General features: G+C 38.7%; 1 protein-coding gene across 7 annotated transcripts in view; it reads left to right on the plus strand.

The window, feature by feature from the left end:
- The window catches only part of LOC131027394 (uncharacterized), a 186,795-nt gene that overhangs the window by 139,938 nt on the left and 28,953 nt on the right, over nucleotides 1-17,904 (plus strand). Inside the window, exon 10 of one of the 7 annotated variants that reach the window (XM_057957436.2) lies at nucleotides 7,825-7,970. The exons of the other annotated variants lie outside the window; for them this stretch is intronic. Within the exon in view, the coding sequence (XP_057813419.2) occupies nucleotides 7,825-7,955 (131 nt within the window). The 3' untranslated portion in view covers nucleotides 7,956-7,970. Of the gene's footprint in view, nucleotides 1-7,824; nucleotides 7,971-17,904 lie in introns of those variants that run through there. 7 annotated transcript variants of the gene reach the window in all.

Below are 17,904 nucleotides of genomic sequence, written 5' to 3' on the forward strand. Positions count from 1 at the left end.
TGTTCAATTGAGAAGACTCACCTGCACTAGGACATTCAAGATGAGTTCCTATGTCATATACTCTCTTGCGAGGAATTATGAATATGCTCGGCTGATGTATAGGGGTGTAGTTGGAAGAGGACCTGGAGAGATAAGAGCATGTGAAGCATATCCACAGCTACACCATCCGACAAAGCATCGCTATAGGAGGGTCAATGATGCCTTCACTATGCATATCACGAGGACCCTTTAAGATGGAACCGATCAAAGGCAGTCTCCAGGAGCGCAAACGTTGATTCAATAATATTGTGCATGGTTCATTCGATTTCTGAAGTTCACATACATTAGGATTCAAGGATGTCCTTCTCCTCCTTACATGTTGCCATTCTATCCGACAGACAAAATAGTGCTACTTGAGGTAGCGAGACAATTAGCAGCATATGTTAAGGCATATCGGCACAAACATGGATCTAGTATTTCTTTTCCTATTTCACTTGGTGATTCGATTGAAGTTTGTCCTTCCCTACAAGAAGCTGAGAGCGTCGAAGAGGAGTTATCTCTTTACTCACTCACGCCATTCACTCCTAGAGATAACTTCGATCCCTATGACAATGTAAGGGGAATTGGAGGGAAGAAGTATAAGCACAAATGGCAGTTAGAAGACTATTGGATGAATGTTCAAGATGATTTAGAAGTGAAGAAAAAGATGCATTCCAGGCTACCTCTAGTTTTCATCCGGAAGTGCTAGATATTTAGTGTTGCTGATCAAGCACGGGATAGTGGCAAATATCTCCAACCCGCCTATGGGAAAGAAAGCAAGGAGATCAAGATTAGTTGGGTTGAAATGGAAGTTGTAGATTTGAAGGAGTTGATGAAACAAGTCTTGGACTACACTTGCAGATGGATAGACATCTAGCACCTGAAGTTGAAAAAGAAAAATATGACTATGACATTCAACCTATAGGCAAGAGTAGATGATGAAGAAGATGCAAGTGCGTGTGGTAGTGCTTCTCAATCAACTCATTCCAAAGGTTCGAAGAGAAAGGATGATCATAGAGAGAAAGAAGCACCAAGAAAGAAAGATAAGTCAAATTTCGGTCATCCTTCCAGCACTTCCTCCAGGCATGAAGAAGAGATGCATCAAATTGAAAGACATGAAGAACAAAGGATTGATAAGGAATTGAGTCATGGAGTGGACGACTCAATGGAGTCTACAGTTTAGAATGACAAAGGCAAGGAAAAGATATCACAAGATCAAGAAGATCTTGCTCCTCACATTCAAGTGAATCATGAAGATGGGGAAAAGGATGATGAGGCAACTTCCCCTCCTAGAGATGAGCTGTTGAACGAAAAGACACAAGTGGGAGAAGGAAGATCATCTATCCCTGCCTGGCTTAAGGAGCGGCTTGCTAGAGAGGTGATAGCGGTTGATGAAGAACCAATATGTGACTTGGACAACCTCCTAAGTCGCGCTCAATAAATCACCGAAAAGAAGAAAGCCACGAAGATCTCTAAGGTGATAAGAGATGATCCAGGTTCCCGAAAGATACAAATAGCTACTCTGATGGTCGACAAATGTGAAGTTGAAATCACTGCGGAAGAGTATGATATGGAGACCATTGATCTAGGCCCAATTAATCGAGAGCAAGCCATAGGTGATGTGAATGATTTAGTGGAGACACTCAATGATATGCTTAGAATGGAAGTGGAGAAGAATGAGAAGTTAGAAAAAGAGATAAGTGCATGGAGAAACTACTTCTAACAGTTCAAGGAACCATTGAGGTAGCATGATCCAACAATTGCACCATCGCCTTTGCTTCCTGCCGAATCAGTGGATCATATGGAAAAGATAAGGAATTCCGTACAATTGATGGATACATGGATAGAAAGATCTTTCACAAAGGTTAGTATGTTTATAAGAGATGTGATGAAGACACTTGATACAGTTATAAAAGTTCTTGGGAGAACTCATGCTCTCATAGAAGCTTTTGAGGCATTTATCATACTAGAGATGTTACTATCCCAGTATTGCAAGTAATAAGGAAGACATCTAGGGAAGTCTTGGCGAGAGAGAAAATAAGAAGGGAAGGATCAACACCTAGTTTTCTACATTGGAGTAGCGTACTTCACATGAAGAAGGTTGTTTTTGAAGACATTAGCAATGGGTGCAGTCAAGTTCAAGATGCCATGCACCTCATTCATGATAAGATAGTGGAAGTAGCGCAAATCATCTTGGAGAGGAAGATTGATCCTGGAATGATTATAGACATCAATGAGCTAGAAGAGAGAATAAAAGTTCTCTTCCATGGGGCTGATGGAATGATCACCGAAAAGCAATTGGAGGATTTGCATGCACTCATGGTACTTGCTAGCAAGACAGGAGATCTTGAGCCTGAATGGGAAATTGCCATCGTCTCAGCCTTTGAGGAAGTCATTCACTTGGAAGAACAATTGAAGAATCTACCACAAGTTCCAATAACTGAGATAGAAGGCATGACGACGAGATTCATTGAATATGCCACGAAGGAGAAGGAGAAAGTGAACAAAGTTCTAGATGACAGTTTGTTATGATCCTATGTGGCAGCTCACTTTCCTATTGGACGATGCTTCGTCGATTTTTGTGTCAACTCATGTCATTTTCTCATTGGTTGATATCATGATAGGCTTTTATTTGTATCAAACCCTAATTAGGGTTTAGGTGGCAAAATCTTGGCCCTTTATCTTCATTTGATCTCAGCTCTTTATTGCATTTGGGAGTACTATATAAACCATGGAAGCAAACGTCACCAAAAAATCGCGATTATATGCGATTAATCAAGAGTCGGGGAGATGCCCGATTTCCCCCCCCAAAACTTGGGAAAATTGGTCAACTCTAGTCAATGATTTTTTCGTTTAAATCGCCAAAAAATCGCAATTAAAACCTCGATTTTAACAGAAAAAAACGCGAAAAATCGCGACGCAAACGACAACCCTAAACAGCATGAAAAAGACGATATTTTGGCCTGTGTTTTCTTTAAAGCCCACAGAAGTCTTCTGAGAAATCTGCAAGTCGACGGCATTCAAGTTTGCAAGTCGACGACAGGGGTATTCATCTCACGGCTGCCACCGCTTTCACATCTACTATGGGCCTGTTTACAAGTAGGAGACTTCTTTTTTAACCGTTTATGATAAACGTTTATAAGCTACCTATGTTTTTGCAGAATTTAGTGGGTCAAAACTACACCTTGTCAACTTTGGCTTTGTATGAGCTTGATCCCTCGCCAAACAAAGATATGAAAAATAAATAAAATAATGATAAATGTGATAAGATATATAATGACATTTCTGAAATGTACCCACCTTCCTAGTCATCTTAGAGAAATGAATTAAATTGTAGGCAATACATTTATTTATTGTAAGATACAAGGTCAAGGTTTATGAATGTATGTATTAAATTTTAACAAAATAATTGTAGTAGATTTATTTATTTATCTATTTGATGAATGATTTTTTAATTATTTGTTAAAATTTTAAAAAATAATATTATATTATTCAATAAATTAGTGGGTGGTAAAATGGAGTATTTTGAGTTTATGAAATTTTATTTACAGTTTAGTTTCTGTTTACTCAAAACTAAATATATGAAAAACTATATGAAATTTTATTCCGTTTAGTTTACGTTAAATTGGAATTGTATGAATTTTTAATTTTTAATTTTATTTAGTGTATGAAAACTTGTAGATGGTGCAACACTTGGAAATGGAAAGTAGTTGCATAAAATGAAAGTAAGGATGTAGGACTCCATTGCATATAAAATAGTGATCTACATGGGCAAAATCAAGAACTATTGAGCAAGACGAGCCAATTGACCTCGATGAGATAGATCTAGAGTTTGAGTTGATTGCTGTTGTTGTTGTTGTTGATGATGATGATGATATTCCGCTTGAGCCTGAAGATTTTGATCTGATGAGGGAAGCCAACTGGCATCGTGAATGGATTGAACGAGCTAAGAGAGGCTCTCACTCGAGAGCTTCATCAACAGAGCCTCCTATCCTCTAGCATGTCATTGTCTGCAGTTGATTTTTTGGAATTTTGTACTTAGTTTACAAGTTGACTTTCTACAAAGTCAATGACTATATTGTAATCGACATTTTGACATCTATCACCATCTAGATATTATTTATGTTGTATGTTTTTGTGCAATGTAATCAATGATATGAATATAAACAACGAAAAATCTATTTTCTACAATTCATGTGTTGAAGTGTCTATTTTATTTGCCTACAATATCTATATGCTATGGAAATGCCCTTAAATTTAAAAAAAAGTAGTTTTTGATTGTTTTTATGCAATTGTTTTACATTTTTTTGTAAATCCGATTTTTCCTGATTTTTTCAAAAAATCTTATACTTTTGTTTGGCCGATTAATTCCCCAAACGATTAATGCTTCTTTGATATAAACCCCCACTCATTTCCTTTGTACAAAATAATAAGAGATATTAGCTATAAGAGATAGATAATTAGATGTAAGAGAGATAAGAGAAGGACTTGAAGAATTGTTGCTACTTTGCTATTGGGTTAATAAAACATTGAAGTTATGGTGTTTCTATTTAATCCTTGAAGCTTCTTGCATGGTTTTTCATCCTCTCAAGTCAATCTTTAATATTGATTTAAGTATTTAGAGTGAATGATGGAAAGTTGCATATGATTTATTGTGAAACTCATAATCCATACCACTAGTCTCTTGCTGATTGTAAGTGTGTCATGCGTGGTCAACTGGAAATATTGAAAGTGCTTAAGTTCAATTGTTTCTTAATCATGGATATGCATTCAATTGATGGTGTCTATGCTTAGTAGCGATTTGAAAATCTTTGAATGTCCTTAGAAGGTTGCACTAGTTTTGGTGGAGTTGTTCTTACATGGCAATACAAAGACTAGTAGAGTTTCACTTGAATTGTCTTTCATCCATCCATTCTTAGAAATAGTTATGCATCTCTCAACCCTCATCTTTTGCAATTTTTTGATAAACATCTAGTAGTAGTAGGAAAGAGCTTCATTGAATATCATTCGAAGAAACCATTCCTTGAAAATTAAGCATACATATTCTAAAAAGTTGCGTAAGGCCCCTTGGAGGAACAACAATCACAACGACCAACTGTGCTTATCCACATGTCATGACCCGACATTTATGAACCTTGGAGTTGTCTCAAGTGATCCTTAAGCCAATCTTCAGCATTTGAGTAACTTTGTTCAAGAGAGGATAAGATACTTTAGGGTATTTTATTATGTGTTAGACTGTGCATAAAAAACACATCAACAGGAAGGACAAGCTTGCAATCGGGCTTTAGAGACCCTATTGCAAGTGAAGAATCACTTGCAATATGAAAGGAGGACTTGCAATCAGGTTTAGAGACCCGATTGCAAGTAATGACAACTTGCAAAAAGAAAGACAAAACACCCACATACTTGCAATTTAGACTTAAAACGCAACTTGACATTGACAAAAACACACCACCAAAAAGACTTTAGTTGCAGTCGGGTCTTAAAGACCCGATTGCAAGTGTTATAATGCAACTTGTAATGATGCTTTAGAGACCTGACTTTGCAAGTAACTTGACAATTAAAACAATGAACTAACTTGTAATCGGGTCTCAGAGGCCCGATTAAAAGTGAGTGCATTTACTTGTAATGTCATCCAGAAGTTCCTACCACTTGTAGTGAGGTCAAAAAGTTCCTACTTGCAGTGACTTTACTTGCAATGACAACAAAAAGTTCCTACTTGCAGTGACTGACCTGAAACCCGAAATTGAACAAAAAGCTAGGAAAATGAAGGCAAAAATCAACCAAAACTTGGACAATGATGGCAAAATCACCCATGCAGATTAGACACCAACCAATACAAGTTTTTACCTTGTAAAACGTGCTTAGCGAAACAAGAGTATGAATTTCAAGGAAAAATTCTTAGGGGTTTCCTAATTTTTGAGAGTTTAAAAATGAGGACAACAGGGTGAACTTGTTTTGTTTATGTGAGTGGAACGATAGTGAATATTGTGCATGATGATTTGCATATTGAAGGCAAAGAGGAGTCAGGAAAATTGTGTTGTTGAAATGACAGGAGGGATAAGTATATGTGAGAGAGTATGGGAACATGCAAAATAGGGAATATTGGAACATTAAATGCCATTCACATTTACAAACCCTACTTTTTCTTCCTTATGGTTTGCTTTTAGATTTGGTCTCGAGTGTTGTTGAAATGACAACAGGGATAAATATATGTGAGAGAGTATGGGAATAGGCAAAATTGGGAATATTTGAATTTTTTTTTTTTTTGAATCTTACTTTTTCTTCCTTATGGCCTGCTTTTATATTTTGTTGGGGTTTGCAGGGTCCCTTACATCCTTTATGTGTGTGTAAGAGCAGAAAGGAAATGCATGTGTTCCAAGAATTAACACTTGGGAAGCTTCAGTCTGCATTCAGCATGAGTTGGAGATTTTAACTGAACAATGGAATTGATCAGGAATTGGGTCTGTGTGGATCCTTACACCCTTTGCACAAATGAAAGGTGGATAAATGATGCTGAACAACCTGACCAACTACTAAGAATTTTTTTTTCTTCTGTTTTTGTATCAAATAGTTAGAATATAGTTGCATGCAATTATTTGTGTTGGAAAAGATTGTGATAGAATATGAGTTGGTGGATTTTCACGCCCTTCACATATATGTGAGAGGTGTAACATGGTCTGCTTGGCTTGATTAGTTTCATTGTGACAGAAAACCCTTTGAAATGATTAAGAATTTAAGACAGTTGGAACTCATTTGCACCTTTACACAAATTTATGAGTTGTAAAGAGGTCCAGTAGATCTGGTTACTTAAACCTGAAAATTTTTTCTTGTAAAGAGTAAGGAATAATTACTTTTTGGCATGCATACATGAGGTGTAAAGAGGGCAAAAGGGTCCAATACTCCAATTAATTGAATTAAGTGAAAATGCTTGGATATTAAAAATTTTGATTCCTTCTTTCATGGTTGTAAGAAGGGAAAAAAATTCTGATTTCCTGGACCAAAGACACAAGGCAATTGTTTGAAAGAGGAAGAAAAATGTGCCAAGGAACACTTTGGCTGTTGTGAACCAAATAAATTATAATCAAAGAAATGGCAGTTGGTAGTACTTCATTCATGCAGATGGAAAACATTTGGTAGCAATCTCCTGGGGATAACACCACCCTAACTCAAACTTTCTCATGACTAGTGTCATTTGTTTTAGTTGAAAGATTAGTCAATGCTTATCAGGAAGAATGTGACTTTCCTTTTTAAGATACGAGTCTAAGCATTATGAATCAGTTGAACCAATGATTTGGTCGATCCCATTGCTCAAAGCCAACCGTAGGCTGTGTTTGATCCCTGTTGCTTCTTCCAGGTTGTTGGTCTTCTATTACCCAAAAGCTTGGGTCTTCCTCATGGTCCTAACAAATACTACAGTCCTCGGCTGCTGCAGGGTTCCCAGTCCTCTAAGCATTCCACAATGTCATGGAGGGGACAATCCCATAATTTGGGGAACTTTAGTGACCATGACATTTAGTGACTTACAAAATAAACAATGCAATAATTATTTAGCCACCATCTCAAAGATGGCAGGGCTCACTACTCTTTTCATAAATGTAAATTTCATGGTGTGCATGTTTGTTAAAGGTAGTGGATGTTGGCAGATTAAGTGTAAATTACAATCCATATTTGAGTACTAGAGTCAGTATCCTTCCGTTTACGTGGCATTTGTTTTGTTTTGATATTTCATAATGTGCATTGCTCTTGCTGCTCAACCTTCCATTTTAATTTGATAGTAATTAGTTTCAATAAATTTTGCCACAGAACTTGCAAAGACAGAAATCATAAGTAGGTTCTCAACTCAAAATGCAAATGTGGTGATTATTTTTCCTGTAAGTACTTTTTATTCTATTTGTAAATGTCAATACATTTCAAATATAGACTTGCAGCATTAGGACAATTTGTTTTCTTCCCTACAGAGCTTTTGACTGCAGAGAAAAAATAGATTCTAGAAAATCCCTAATTTTACAAGTCAGTATGTTTTTTATAGAAAAAATAACTGTAAATCTTTTTGTTTCTGCAACTAGTTCCATGGTTTGATGGTTGAACACCAATTTACAAAAGAACAGCTTGCATTGCACCAGATTTGAATCACCATGAAAAGTCCTGGCTTGTAATGGTTTCTATAGTAGAGCTTTATTCCTTGCCATCAATTTGAGTTTTAGGATTTGATAAAACCATTTCTGGCTGCTTCACATGTCTTTTTTATACTTTTTGGTGGTCCAAGGCTCTGGCTGTGCAAAATGACCTATTGTTGCTTTCTTTTAAATCCCCCGATCCTGGTTGAAATTTATGAATTTTTTAGTCTATGAGGCAAGCAGATTGACCTATAATCTGGTGGGATCACTCAGTTCTTGACATTATATGTGGATCACATACTTCTGATGGGGCTCTGATCATGTTTTTTTTCTGATCTTTGAATTCCTTGACTTTCAAGCTTGTATTTGAGTCACACGAAATGATGCTTGTAGAGTTTCAAAGGCATCTTGTACTTTTAAGTAATTTGGCATTTTAAAATTCCCATGACACCATCCTGTGTCATGGTGCTTCACAAATTCCTGGATTGAAAATAGTTAAATATCTTGGATGCTCAAACTCTCAAATGGCATAATAAACACTCAGATTTATTAAACTCTGTTCCTAAGTTCCAGCCTTTTGAGGTAGATCAGAGCATATATTGTGCACTCTTGCCTTCAAGGTCTGAGACTTTCAGAGTATGTTTTATATGGGAATTTAAAGACGTTACAAACTTGCGAGTTAGTTGCTTAAGGTTCCAGAATATAGATTATGTTTTATATGGGAATTTAAAGACATCACGAACTTATGAACTAGTTGCTTATTTTATACATAGAAGTAGAAGTCTGCAAAAAATTGCGAGTAATTACATTTTTTATACAACCAGTCCTGGCGACGAATTTTTGCAAATTGTGGAACCTGTAAAAAATCATTGATTGTTGGTCGATGATTTTTTGGCGTTCAAATCACGTTTTAATCGTGTCAGAAATCATGTTTAAAACTGGCAAAAATCATGTCAACTTTTCATGAACCTCAAACTTGCGAAACCCTAAAAATGCACAAAAAATTAATAAAGTGCTAGTTGCATGACATTTTCTGGCAACGACCGCTTTGACTGGGAAGTTAAAATATGTTGAAGAGAAGCTCAGACTTGCAGGGAGTCCTCGGGAGGTAGTGCTTCAGGTGGTGAGTTTTTCTTCTTTTGCTTCAGTGTTTATGAAAATATCACTTGTTCTTATTTCCATTGCTACATTCCACAGGGACAATAGACTTTTAGCACATTTTTTTTAGCTTCAATGTGGGACTATTTTTGAAACGTTTGAGTTTACAACATACAGTGCATGTATCGTGTTTCTCCAATGTATTATCTATTCTTGCCATGGATAGGATAACTGATAAGTTCATTTCTTATTAATCCTCAATTAATCAGATCTATATTAGGAATTTACAGTTATCTACTCTTTAGCATTCTTAAAAGTTAAATTTTTTTAGGATATATTTGTTTTGCTTTGATTTTACATATATATGCCATATTTTTATAGTAATTAAATCCTTGAAAAATTCACAAATTCGCACCATTGTTTTGCTATTTTGCAAATCCGTGTATTATTCTGATTGAGAAACATTGCGAGATGGGTTCATTTAGTCTTTCAAATGGTATTGACACATGGCTTCTCATTTAATAGAAGGGAGAAGAAAAATCATCAGTGCCCTGTTTTCTACTATTCTTGCCATATAACATGTGATTACAAGTTGAGCATAACTGGAACTGTCACCGATATGTGATGCATAGCTGCCTTCAAAATCACATCATTTTCTGATGTTATATTCTTTTACCTGCAACTGGGGGTTAAATTTGACTGTTGATCCTGCCTGTTATGTAAAATTTTCATGATGCTTATCTATGCAACACTCTCCTCATATGTAATAAAATCTTAATATAGATGCCAACATACAAGAGGTCTGGCTATTGTGATTGACCCAGTTGATAAGCATGTAACTTGCGATTATTATAAATAATATTGCTATGCCTGAATGGTCTCCTTCTAATCAAGCGAGTGAACATCAATGGTTCGGATCTGAAAGAATTATAGTTTCTGATCTTGATCATATTTCCTGTTATATCACATTGAAAGCATGCAATCTTTGATGCTGTTTCTGCAAATTTCTCTCTTGATTCCTGCATCTTTCACCTTGTAATGGGATGGTTCGGATCTGAAAGAATTATAGTTTCTGATCTTGATCATATTTCCTGTTATATCACATTGAAAGCATGCAATCTTTGATGCTGTTTCTGCAAATTTCTCTCTTGATTCCTGCATCTTTCACCTTGTAATGGGATGGGTTTGTTAGATACGATTTGTCATTGATGTCGGCACACAGAAAGAGCAGTATCATAATATCTTTAAAATAAATTTATACACTGTTACCTTCAATCATGTATGCATGTCATTAGATATACTCAGTCTTCCCGTTTCCGCATATGAATATATGTCTTTCTTTTCCTGGCATAGGCTTATAAACTTGAAGACTTGTATTCACATGAAGATTTGTATTTGTTTCATAAAGACACCTGTCTTTATCGGGCTAGCAAGGAGGCAGGATACTCAACATGCATTATCGGGCTGGCAAGGAGGCAGGACGCTCAGCATACGTATTAAAAAGCATATGTTCTTGTATCGGGCTGACAAGGAGACAGCTTTCTTAATAAAGTTTTTATTGATTTATTATATATATTGAATATGTATGATAGTTTCAATATCAGTTCTGAACGGAATATAACTGCTCTTACAAACAGTTTCAAAGTTTAATAATTGGAAGCCTAAAACGGCCAACGGTGCTTCTAAACATAATAAGAATGAAGAGTAAAAATGCAAACTAATAACGTATTCTAGTTATTAGTTAAGACTACTGAACTTAGAACTGAAAAAACTGAAAGTTATATCATTTAATGTATACTTGGAAATCAGATGTTTGGGAGTGATTTTTTTTTGAGGATGAAGTGTTAATCATTATCGAATAGCAAAGATATATATAAGAGTTATCTGTTACAAAAGGCACTGTGACATTGATGTAAGGTTGAAACGATTATACTTCTGTACGTGGTTATCTGGTATTTTGAAGATCAAGATAATGGGCCAGCAAACAGGGTTTCAGAACTTTGTTGATATATGTGGCTGTGAAGGTATAAGTTCTGTAATTTATTGTTGGCATTGGATTTGATAACTTATTACGTTTCATCCATTGAGCTTTTGAAAAGAAAATAATTGATGTTCTACAGTTAGTTTTGAATTCTGGGAAAATTTGACAGTGTACTTTTGGATGAAGACTTTCAGATTCAATGTTTTGATTATTGATATTCAGATTCAGAACATATTGTCATCAAATCTTCTCAGCAAAGTGTTTGTTTCAGACAGGCTTAAGTTTTTGTGACATTCGGTATTGAGAAAGATTTTGTTCTTTCTGTCATTGATATTGTATTTGTTTCAGATTTAAATGGAGTTTCAGTCTGTCAAGAGTGTATATATTTACACAAAGTTATGCTCAGTTCTGTTAATGTACAGAAAGTTGTTATTCAGATTGTTGAGTTGGTGCTCAGATAAGAGTTTAGAGTTGGTGCTCAATTTGTAAGAGTTGGTGCTCTTAACAGAAAGGATTTGGTGATTCCTTGGGTTGGTGCCCTAAAATATTTGTAAAGGATTTTCAACTGTGGGGCCAGATTAGGACAGTAAATCCTAGTGGCATTTCTCACCGTGGTTTTCCCACATTGGGTTTCCATGTAAAATTTTTGTGTTTAGTGTTTTTGTGGTTGCATCTCTTAAAAGTTTTGAATTAATGATTTTAAAGATCTAAGTCTACTACTGGTTCACTGCGCCCCCCCTTCCCCCCCCCTCCCCCCCGCTCTTATTAGTAGGTAAGTACAGGGTTGATGCCCCCTCTTACATGGCTGTCTAAGGCTCTTCTTGAGCTCTATCAAATCTGGAATGGATGTCAGTAAAAACCAAAACTCAATGCCTTTTAGAGAACCCACGATCCTCTCCTTATACCCCTCGAAAGGTCATGGTGTGAGGAGTTGCATCTCCTACAACCATGTATTTTACAACTCAATTAATTATACCTTAATCTGATTTAGCCTTAACCAATCCACTTTGTGATTGATCTGATTGCTCTCTCTTAACAATCTGGTTAAGGAATTAGTCTTCCTTCAATCGAACTGTTTACTCCCCTCTTAGTCAGCGATAATGTATGAGGTAATGACTTGTCTTGGTCGATTTGTAGTACCTTTCCTTTGACAGTGATTATGTGTGTGGCGTTCCATGCCTTGGAATGACCTGTTACCTCCATTTCATTGACAGCGATCCATGCCTTACTAACCGATTAAGGTGATCATGTCCTTGCCCTGCCACGCCTTTGGACCATATGATGTCCTTTGACTTGTTTTGTTTCAGTATTTGGACAGGGACATCACAGTTTCCCTCCTTGGAATTGCTTTCCCAGAAGCAACCTTAAACCTTCATGTTGATACCGGGTCCCAAATAAGCCTGTAGAGTACTCCAAAATATATTAGTTGCTTCATGCTGTAGTCATTGGATTTGCAAGGTTTGTCAAACTCTATAATACTATGAAACATTTTATATAATTTACCCATCATATGAATTCCCAGGTCCCAAAGTTTATAGCACCATCTGCTCATAACGAAGTTAGGTTGAATACCCGTAACAGTGATCTTTTGATGACCACTAGTAAGATGAGTAATCCAATGTTGCACAAACTCCCTAGAAGATGGTTCTTCGAGAAGCTCAAACGTTAACACAGTAGGATTAGGTTTCTGAAAATCATCATAAGTTAATTCATTTCCAACAATTGTTGAATCCCAAATGTCAAAAAACTTGATTAAGCATGGCAACAGAAGATATAAATATATAAATAGAAAATATATTTTCTTAAATAAAAGAGTTATCTCCTCCTATGTGTTTGTGGTCTTGTTTTATTTTTCCAACAACTTGAAATGGTGGAAATGTGACCCTATAGAAGGGAAACTATGTTCCTTTGAGAGTCAATTTCACAACATACATTCAAATATCTCCAACTAGTTAAATTGGTGAAGATATCTAATTATAGATACTTAAAATTAAGTATTTGACTATTGGAATGGAAAATGTAGACAATAGAGAGTCTTTGGTCTAAATTTGAGCGTCTTAGACTCTCGGCCAAGGATGATAGTGTGGTGCGTAGATGTTTGCATGGCGTGCTAGAGTCTCATATGGACCATGACAAAAAAGACTCATGAAGTGGCAAAAACCCAACTCTGTGCTTAGACTAACCTGCAAAACCCAGAAGTTAGTAATGTAACTGTTGTCATTTTATGACACCTTTGGTCCATCAGTAATAACCGATCAGAGATGTGTTCCATGGACCAGCACTGCCCCAGTTGATCAAGGATAAAAGCAGTGGAATAATGGTTTGAAGTGTTGCCTTGTCGGAAGTTCCTAGGCCCTCTTTTTCTCTTCCCCCAGATTTCTCCGGAACCTCGAGGTTCCGAAGTTCTTTGCCTTAGCCACTTTCTTTCCTGCTCTGGAACTTTGGAAACTCGAGGTTTCGAAGTTCCCTTCCTTCCCTTAGCTTTTCTCCAATTTTTCCGGAACTCCGGAACCTCGAGGTTTCGAAGTTCTTCTCCCTTCCCCTTCCCTTCTTCCGAACTCCGGAACCCCGAGGTTCTAAAGTTTCCTTCCCTTGCCTTCCCCGAAACCCCAGAACCCTGAGGTTCCGAGGTTCCCTCCTAGCCCTTCTTCCTTCTTTTCTTTGGAACTCCGGATCCCCGAGGTTCCCAAGTCCTCTTCCTTGCTTCCCCTTCTTCCCTCTGGAACTCCGGAACCTCGAGGTTTCGAAGTTCCTTCCCCTTTTGCCTTCTCTCTCTAGTTCTCCGGAACTCCGGAACCCCGAGGTTCCGAAGTCCTTCCGTTGTCTTCCACACTTCGGAAGTCCGAGCTTCCGAAGTCTCCGGACTTCCTTCCGACTGGCGACACTTCCGGATGGCGTGATCAACACTCAAGGCTTTTAATGCTCCTACAGTTTTGTTGACTTGTGCACTTTCTTTTGTGGAGCCACAAGGGTGTATTAAATGTTTTTGGTAGGATTTCCATCAAGGGAGGTACGGGGCCATGCTTGGTGACTTATGTCATGTTTGACTTTGGAAGGTTAGTCAATCCATCTTCTCAGGATTGCCCTTTGGTGGTATGGTTAGGTTGCTTGCAGGTACAAGTCAAGTGCATGCACTTCCTTGCACTTCCAGATTGACATGTAGGGGTCATGATCACCCTTGTAACCATTTTTTCTATATAAAGGCTGTTAAGCCTCATTGTAAAGGGTTCTCTCCCTGCTGGCTTGACTATCCCATGCTCTCCCACTTCTCTTGTATTTATCTTGCATTTGTGCAACTGTAAGTTTGGTCATTGACGTTATAATAAATTTGAAAATCACCATTCTTGCCTTCTTTCAACCTATGCATGTTGTGTATGTTTTCTTACCTTCATCATAGATGTATGTCTTGTGGCTTTTCTCTCCATATATGCTGTGTTAACTTGTTTTCTGAGTGTTGACTTGTGGGAATCCTTCTCCCCTCTTGACACTCAACGAATTCTAACCTCCATACATGCATTGGAGTCACTCATGCAACTGAAGTTTGTGCATCCGTTGGGTGTTTCAGTTAATTCTTTGTGTCATCTCGGTGAGGAGAGGAACAATCTCTTCTTGGTGCATCACCTCCTTCTATTTTTAGCATTCTCTCTTCCCTTTACCTCTGCAAGCTGTTAAGATAGGCTTAGGAATTAGTTTTAAAGTGTTGAGTTGGTTCAACACCTGCACCTGGATTGAAGAAGGAAGTTGGCCTCCTCCGGAGATTCAACCCCTTGGGCAAGGTCCCACACTTCGGGGTTGTTTCCATGTTTCACAAGGTTGCTGAGTTGATAGCTTAGCAAGGGTGCAAGCTTTTGTGATAATAGATTTTGGCACTCCCGGTGGGACCTTATTCGAATTATATACTAAGGATTTAGTGCTATTCTTAGTATCTTAGCCTTTAGAGGCAGTCATCTTCAAGCACTTGGGGACTCTGTTTACTTGCTGGACCTTGGAACTGCGAGCTTTCCGTTACTAGTCGCTGAAAACCGGAATTTCGGATCCCCGAGTTCCTGAGTTCTCTCAACCTTGCAACTTCGGAACCCTTAGGTTTTGAACTCCCGAACTTCCTCACCTCGGAACCCCGAGGTTCCGAGGTGCCGAAGTGGTCATACTCCGCAACTCCGGACCTCCGAACTTCCGAGGTCGGTTGCGGGTTTCATGCCCATAATTCATACAAGGGCATCTTCTAGAGGCAGTTTCCAATTCGTAGAACTCCCGTCTGCAGGCTCTAGAAGGTGGAGAGGTAGAGCTTCATTGTCACTAGTTAGGGGTGTCAAGGTTGTAAACACTCCATCTCCCAGGTCTCGTTCTACTCCTCCATTTACAAGACCATTACTATCAAGGGCTCGCACCACTCATATCAATAGACCAATGTTTCACATGGCATGAAATCAGGTTTTTCCTACCTTCAATGGAGGGAGTCCCCTTATTTTGACTCAATGGAGTGACATACCAGTGGTTGTGTTGAAGAGTATACCATACTTCACTGGTGAAACAACTACCACCCCCATTGAGAACATTCAAGACATTGCAAACATCTGCTCCGTCCATAATATCACTTAGGATAATGTTGCTGTTAGACTCTTAGCCACATCTTTGAAAGGCAAAGCTTTGCAGTGGTATAGAGGGTTGCCATCTAGCTCCATTCACAATTGGGACGAATTGGGGGAGAGGTTGTGCAACCATTTCGAAGACAAAAGTGACCACCTATCACTTGTGGAGCAGTTGACTACAATCAAGAGGGCACCTCACGAGTTCATGGGAGATTTCAATTTCAGATTCCATAAGACATGGAATATAATTCCTTCTCTAGTGAAGCCATCTCCAAATCATGCCTTCTTGTATTATCTTAGAGCTCTCAACAGCGATATAACTGTCATGGTACAATCAATGGGTGGAACCTCTCTACCGGGTGCATATGACATAGCTATAAGAGCAGAAAATTGTTTGATTCAAGCTGGGAAGATAGCTCCAAGGCCTCCAATGCCTCTCTCCCTAGAAGCTCCTACTCAACAACCCACCTTGGCTCCTATCCCCATGGCTCCCGTAGGACAATCATCTACACCCTCTACATCCTCCAATGAGCTCCATGAGGTCAAGGCTCTACTGCAAAACTTTGGCAATGAATTGGTGGCACTAAAAAGGCAACAAACTCAGTATAGCAGACCTTACCAAGCACAAAATCAAAACTATTAGCAGAATAGGCCACCCTTTTAAGGGCAAAACCAATGGAGCAATGTCAGGTCGTTGAATAGTGTGAACCCCACAACCGCAAGCAACTCAAAGGCGATAGTTCCATTGCAAAATAAGCTCTCCCAAGAGCAAGATTGGTGTCAACCATGCAATCAGCCACACAACCAAAGTGCATGCCAAAATGGAGGGTTTGTACAAACTTTAGTAGTGCAAGATGAGCCGACCACTTCGGGATAGCAATATGACCCAAATCAGCCTAGTGTCACTCAGGCTCACTTACAAGGCGACTCTACCTTCGTCAATTGGTAGGAGGCAAAATTTTGTGGTTTGAACCAAACAAATGGTGAGTCCATGCTGTAGTATGCAAGGTCAAAGAAGAGAGCCATGGAGGCTGCCTCACCTTCAACATCAGCCCAAGCTCCAACACCCAATGTAGCCGTCCATGATACAAGCCAAAGTACCATGCACGGGAACAAGAGGCAGGAGGAGACCCAAGTCGTCCAAAGAGCAAATGCAAACCTTGTAGCCTCAAAGGGGCCTCTAAAGTCAGCTGGTGTTCCTTTCAACATAGTTGATCAAATGAAGAAGCCCAACCTCAACGTCACTATGTGGGAGGCCCTTTCAATCCCATCTCAAAGGGATTTGCTTAAGGAGGCACTGAAGGATGTCAATCAGTCAGGTGATGAGGTAGCAGTCAGAGAAAAAACAGTCTCCACCAGTTTGGTGCAACCCAAGGAGGAGGAAAATTCAAGCAAGATCAGCAAGCCTCCCCCTTTCTATCTCTCCTTAATCATAGGAGCTAACTTGGTTCACAACTGTATGATAGATTCAGGAGCTAGTAGCTCAGTCATGCCTAAGAAGGTAGCTGATCTTCTTGGCATAGAATACGAACCTGTGACCAAAGGGGTGGTCCAATTAGATGGCACTTCTATTAAGACAATAGGGGTGGTGAAAAACTTGAAGTTAACCTTGCATGCATGCCCTGGTTGCACTGTCTTGCAAGATGTATCCATCATCAACCTCCCTGCCTTCTTTGCCATCTACCTGTCTAGAGACTTCACCACCAAGATAGGTGGGTACCTGTCTTCTGACTGGTCCCATATGCTATTTCAAACAAGGCATGGTACCAAGGTCACCATAAGGGCAGGGCCCATTGCAGCAAAACCATATTGAGCCCTACACCCCTAGCCCTATAAACATGAATTGCACTTTGCATGAAGAGGGGGAGGAGTGTGCTGTCCGTGAGCTTGCTACTCTTTTGCAGGAGGTCCCTGATTGCTTGCTGGACAAATGGGCCAATGCTTTTCAGTTTGATCCGTTAGTTGAGACTGAAGAGGCTGGGCTTGACACCTATTGTATCCATGAAGAGGATACTCCTATCCCTAACCTCATCAAGACACAAGGAGATTCAAAGGGGTTATGGAACATATTTTTTGATGGTTCAAGAAACAAGAATGG

This window comes from Cryptomeria japonica, chromosome 1, assembly GCF_030272615.1.
Source record: "Cryptomeria japonica chromosome 1, Sugi_1.0, whole genome shotgun sequence".
NCBI lineage: Eukaryota > Viridiplantae > Streptophyta > Pinopsida > Cupressales > Cupressaceae > Cryptomeria > Cryptomeria japonica.